General features: G+C 32.3%; 1 protein-coding gene across 1 annotated transcript in view; it reads left to right on the forward strand.

Moving 5' to 3' along the window:
- LOC147070734 (uncharacterized) overlaps positions 1 to 3737 on the forward strand; it is a 49937-nt gene extending 46200 nt beyond the window's left edge. Inside the window, exons 11-12 of the mRNA XM_085949147.1 lie at positions 338 to 483; positions 2052 to 3737. Coding sequence (XP_085805273.1) covers positions 338 to 483; positions 2052 to 2255 — 350 coding nt within the window. The 3' untranslated portion in view covers positions 2256 to 3737. The remainder of the gene's footprint in view (positions 1 to 337; positions 484 to 2051) is intronic.
- Positions 3738 to 6000: the final 2263 nt, after the last annotated feature.

The following is a 6000-nucleotide window of genomic DNA, read 5'->3' on the forward strand; positions in this document are numbered from 1 at the left end:
CTACCTCGGCAGGCTGGGCACTGTCCATCTGCTACATAGATTTTGTACATTAAAAATTATTATTTACATATATGATTTTGTAAATTATATCATTCACACATTAGGAATCTTTTCACAAAGTGTAGTGGACTTGATAAATATATAGTTGAATTATTTCGTTTGATTTACTTTACACACCCACGGTAAAGTACTTGATAAAGCGGCTGTCTCTCTCTTGTGGGTTCAATCCTGCGAATTGGCAAAGATGCATGTTGAGGGCGAAAACATGGTTGAAGGAAATAATGTTATGGCCAGATTATATTATATTGATTTATAAATGTGTATTAATTATTTATAGTGGCCAATGGCGCTAAAATAAAAGAGGAAGAATATTTAGGCTCCCCCGAGGCCGGGTACGGCAGTGACGCCGAACAGCGGATCACGGCAGAGGTCCTCTTGCATCTCGCCAGTTCCCCCCCTGCTCCGCATACACAACTCAATCAGGTATGTATTTATTATATTATTATATTAAGGCCATACCTTAGTTGAGACTCGGTCTAAAAAGATCGTCGCTAGGCGATATGCGGATTGTGGGTCGCGGGTGCAAATGAGGCATGTCAAACCAAATATAATTTGTCTTATGAATCCAACATGTGTCCATTTAATGTTCTGTTTATTGTTTTATCAATAACAATAATAATATATTCATTGACATGTTTTCTTTTTAAAGTAAATGGGTAACGTTTTAAGTCATCTTTACACGATTTAAGAGAATTATTACGGCAGTCGCCATCACGAAGCAAAATGACGTGTTTCCAGCTCTACATTCTCTCTCAGAATGGGAGCGAGTGCAAAATTTCGTCGCGCCTATGGTTGAAAATTATTTGCCGTTTCACTGATGAATCACCTTAATACTATCGACCGATGGTACTTGATAGAATTTGAATTGAAATTCTAATGGATTTAAGTTTTGTACTATTCCATTTGAGTCGTTTTTGGCAACCCGGGTTTTGCCTTTTGGCATCTTCAGGCACTGTGTACACTACAGGTGTACGTACAGGTATCTATTTTATCAAATGCCAGACTTTTGTTATGATAACTATGTACTTCCAATACAAATATGCATGCATGCAGAATGTTGGTTTGGTTATATGAGTTTTTACATGACCTTTCTCTCGCTACTATAATCATGGTGTTGCTGCCGAAAGTTGGTAAGTCGATAATTTAGATATTTAGAGTTGACAACGGATTGTGTCTATATATAAATATGTATACTATAAATAAGCACAGAGAAATTAGCATTATGCCTAATTTTAGAGGGCATGTCAAACTTCAAATTGCAATTATTCCATAACACAATTTCGAGACTTACCAATAAGGTTGGTTCACCCAATAGATACGTGTAGGATGCTCGTTAATTTGTTGATCACTAAATATAGGGAATGAAATCGATGGAATCCCAGAATTTCAAGATTAATTTTCATTCAATAGGTAAAGAAATGTCAGTAGTTATAAAAATAATGGTAAATCTTTCATTTTCTATTACCTATTTCATGTTTGATTAGAAATTCTTAGAAAATGGGTATTTTTTTGCAAATCATTTGAAAAATTTTCGGATTACGGAGTATAATCTGGCCTTTGTATATGGTCAAAATCTAACATAAAATACATGGATATTCATCATACAGTTGAACTTGGTTATTACGAGGAAGATGGGACCGACTGAATTTGCTCGTTATAAGCCTTACTCGTTAAATCGTTATATTATAACATTTTTCGCGCCACATTCTATTTAAGCATAGAACATAAAAAATCTGAAAATCATCGTAAAAATCCCCGAAACAAGCATGACATTCATACTACAAAAGAAGTTGTTAATTGTAATTAAGTAATGATAAACTAAAATGTCAACGAATATTTCCTCATTACATCCGAGATATCACTATTTCCGTGATCGTAATAACCGAATTCGACTGTATTTCTAATTAAGATATTCCGATTGCTAAACAAATGTTCAATTGACCAATCGGTCGCAAGATCTGTTGAATTAATAGGTTTTATTGTGCTCGCAGGTGTCGCACAGGCCTCGGTTACTGCGCCGCGCCCCGAAGAGAATTTCCCCTTCATCCCCCCCGCCTAATCACCAGCCCGTCTCTCTCTCCCCACACCAGTCCCTCGCGGTGCACAGTAACAATAACAACATAATCCTGAACAAGAACGTGGTGGGACATTCGTCACAGCCGCGCATCAAGCGCCCCCGACCCCACATCATGTAACAAGCCCGCGGTATCTGCCGGGAATGGAATGTCAACGAAATTATCCACACACTCACGGTGAAGATGTGAACTGAATTCAACCGATGATTAAATCGATGACTTCTCTGCATTGATAATAACTCATCACAGATCATGAAAGTGTTTTTAATGGTTTATGACGCAAGTAGAAGAAACAAAACTAGTTTATTTTATCATATTATTCTCGTAATAGTAAATTTTTGTGGAAAATTCTAAGAAATGAACATTTTGTATATGATAGAACTATTACATTTCTGTAGAATTGACTGGTATATGACAAGGAAATTCACTGCAATTCGGTTGCTAACCTTCGATAGAAAAGAAGTACTGAAGAAGTAAAATTAAGATAATTACAAACTTGTCAATGTTGCCAGTCAGTCAGTAATTATAGAGTAATTTATTATTTATCAGAGGAATGTGTGTTAATTTTTACACTTGTAACTAAATTATAACGACAGTGGAGGTTTTAATCACTTTTAATGGAATATTGTTATTGACACAGATCTTAGTGCCTAAAACATCTAAATTATTTTAATCATAGTAATAGCTGGATATGTATTACAATTAATTGAAGAGTGATATTTCAAAATATACCATGTCTGAAGTTGTGATTTTGAGATAATCGTGTTTTGATGATTTCATTTTGGGCCCTTTGAAAATATGGACTTAAAGTATAATACAAAAATAATGTTAAAAATAGTATACTTAAACTTCAACAAATAGTGCGTTTTGATGAAAATACGCATACTTTCACATCAAATAAAGTGATTTATATGAAATTAATAGAGAATACACATAATTTTGAAAATACATCCTTAGTTAAAATTTGTCGCAATTAAGTATGACTCCTTTAGCATAGTGGTCTATGTGCGTGGGCGCGATACCAGAGAGTTTCAGGTTCGATTCCTACGGGTATCTTACTTTTTTCAAAAGATTTTTTGTATTGGTTATAATATATTTTCTCAGAAGTGTTTTCAAAATTATGTATGTTCAATATGTTACATTCTTATATTTTGTGAATTAATTGTTGGATTAAAAAAATAGTTTATTAGAAATGAATATAATCGAGACTGTTGATCTATCAGGCTCCGTTAAATTATGGAATTTTGCCATTTTGGAATGTCACTTTACAAATTATTGTGACCGATTTCATCTATTTTGTCTTCTTTAGGCTCTTTTGTAAAAATCAAGTATCTTTATATACCGGCAAATGACGTTTAAACGTCTAACTTCATGGTGATTTTTACTCATTATTCCTCTTGACTATATTAACAATAAACATTTGCATAATTTTGCTTACGGGTAATTGATATCGTTGAGATATAATATGACTTGACTACGATCGCGGTGACATCTGTGTGTGGATTCATGAAGACGAGTGAAATGACGTGTCGTCGGAACGGCGGAGCGAGTTTGAAATATATATAACAGGATGGACGCGGAACGGGAACACCAATTCTCTGGAAAAATAAAGCAATTTTTATATACTTTTTATGTATTTAAAGTAATGTAAATACAAAACATGGCCAAACCGACGGGTCGAAATATATATAAAATATATATTATTATAGTTAGTTATCATACATATATATATGAGGGAAAACTTTACTGCCTTTTTTACATTTTTCCTGGTTATCAGATATTAGAAAATTTTCGCCCTCGATATTCTGTAGAATGTATATTTAATATATTATAATAATATATTCACAAAAGAGTTTGTTTGTGAAACAACTTATCGATATAAGATTTCATTATCCGATCGTAGGGAGAGTGTGAAACTACTGTTCTCTAGGCAATAATGGTGAATTTTAATATTAATAATAATACTATATTTATTATTACAGTGTAATTATAATAAACTAGCCAAATGTAATTCGTAAAAATTAATATTTTTCGTAAATGAGAAATATTTAACTTTGTTTTTTACTCTATGTACAAAATGCATTGAAATTTCTCCTTTCTTCTTCGTAAGTGAATTATTAGAAAACTATATACACAGTTGACTCTCGATTTTCCAGGAAAATTTCACACATAAAAAAAAGTGCTAAGTGATCCGCTATTGTTATTAAGCTATTACGGAGGACACAGTTTTCGGAATTTATAAACATTCAACATGTGCAGTGAAATTGGGTAAGAATATTATGTTATTACAATATATAGTATTTTTATTGTTGTTTTGGATAATATTTCCTGTCTACCCTGGTTAAAATCGAAAGTTGACTGTATAAACTTGGTTTGCGTACATACTATGTATTTCAGTGTCGATTGATCAACGTGTTATACTTTCGTAGATCAAGCAATATATAAAATCTCTTCAACCAAAATATATTACATGTAACTTTGAGAGTTTTAAAAGGAGCGCTATTTCACTGATTGCATTATATATTTAAGAAAATATTGTGTGGTCTACGAAAGAATTACGCAAGTCCAATTAGACACACTGATTTCAACTTTGCAGTACCTATTTAGTAGGTATGTTATAATGTTTTAATTTCTTTATGATCTGTTTTATTCATTTGAAAAAAATATGTTTTGTAACTTCATTAAATTTTCAGAGACAAAGATCGAAAAATATTCACGTAAAGAACTATTTGTGTACATATTTTTTTATAAATAATTTATTTCTATCTGGAATTTGCATTATGCTTTTAACTGATAATAATATACAATACAATAATAATACTACAGTGTTCGCTTTGACATCTAACATTTGTTATTTTAATATATATATTTATATTATAATTTACAAAACATTTGGAGAATATACCATTCCCTTAACAGAAAACAATGCTCAATTTGTATAAAGTAAGTTTAACTTTCTTAAAATATTTTATTAGATTGATCTGACGACAGTATATAGTGTCTTTTTTTGTATAGCATAACCGCAACCGATAATAATTGTCTATTACCAGTTTAATTTTTCAACAGCGCCGTTTCGTAAATAATATTTTTTTAATATTGTTCCAGCTTATATACCCGACGGTATATCGCGGGTAAACATTATTACCATAACTATCTGCGCTTTAATGTTGAACGATGAATGATATTTAGCAACGCTGCCTTTCTGATTAATAATATCTGTCGTTTTAAAAGAAATAATGTCTTCAAAATCATCGCAATTCGAGCGATGTATCAATAGATAATTGTACTTGTATAAAATTTATTTATGTAGCTTTTACTATCAATCCTAATGCTTCAATGAGTCATTACTAAACTTAAAACTATTATGTCATTAAAATCTGTCTTTCGTAACTTCAGATATTGCACCGTAAAGTCTGAGCGACACTTGGGAAATGCAGAAACCATTTTCTATCGTTAGAACTACAGTTAAAGAGCAAAGCAAAGGCGTTCTCTGTTTGAAGAGTTTGTCTTTGTGATAATAGTAATGCGGCTATTACACAATACCTTATGTGTTGCGCCCAATTGTTCTGCAGTTGCCGTCGGGAGTTGTGTTTGCTATTGTTCAGTAATTCCATTAATCCGCAGTTGTCTGACTGCTAATTAGTGAAAGCAGGAAACATCTAACTGCTAAATTCCGTTTAATATGTACTGTACAGTGTGGCCAGACAGCAATGGAAACCTATCAAAGATGTAAAATTGATCGTACTTCAGTGATTTTGAATATCGTCAGTGGATTATAAAAGATACATTTTTATATTGCATTGAATTGATCAAAGATTTAAGGCAATTTTGAAACAGCCCAGTTATTTCTGTATAAGTTTTGTTT

The sequence above is a fragment of the Rhyacophila brunnea genome, unplaced genomic scaffold (assembly GCF_057557595.1).
Source record: "Rhyacophila brunnea isolate RB1 unplaced genomic scaffold, BYU_Rbru_1.0 scaffold_21, whole genome shotgun sequence".
In the NCBI taxonomy this organism is placed as follows: domain Eukaryota; kingdom Metazoa; phylum Arthropoda; class Insecta; order Trichoptera; family Rhyacophilidae; genus Rhyacophila; species Rhyacophila brunnea.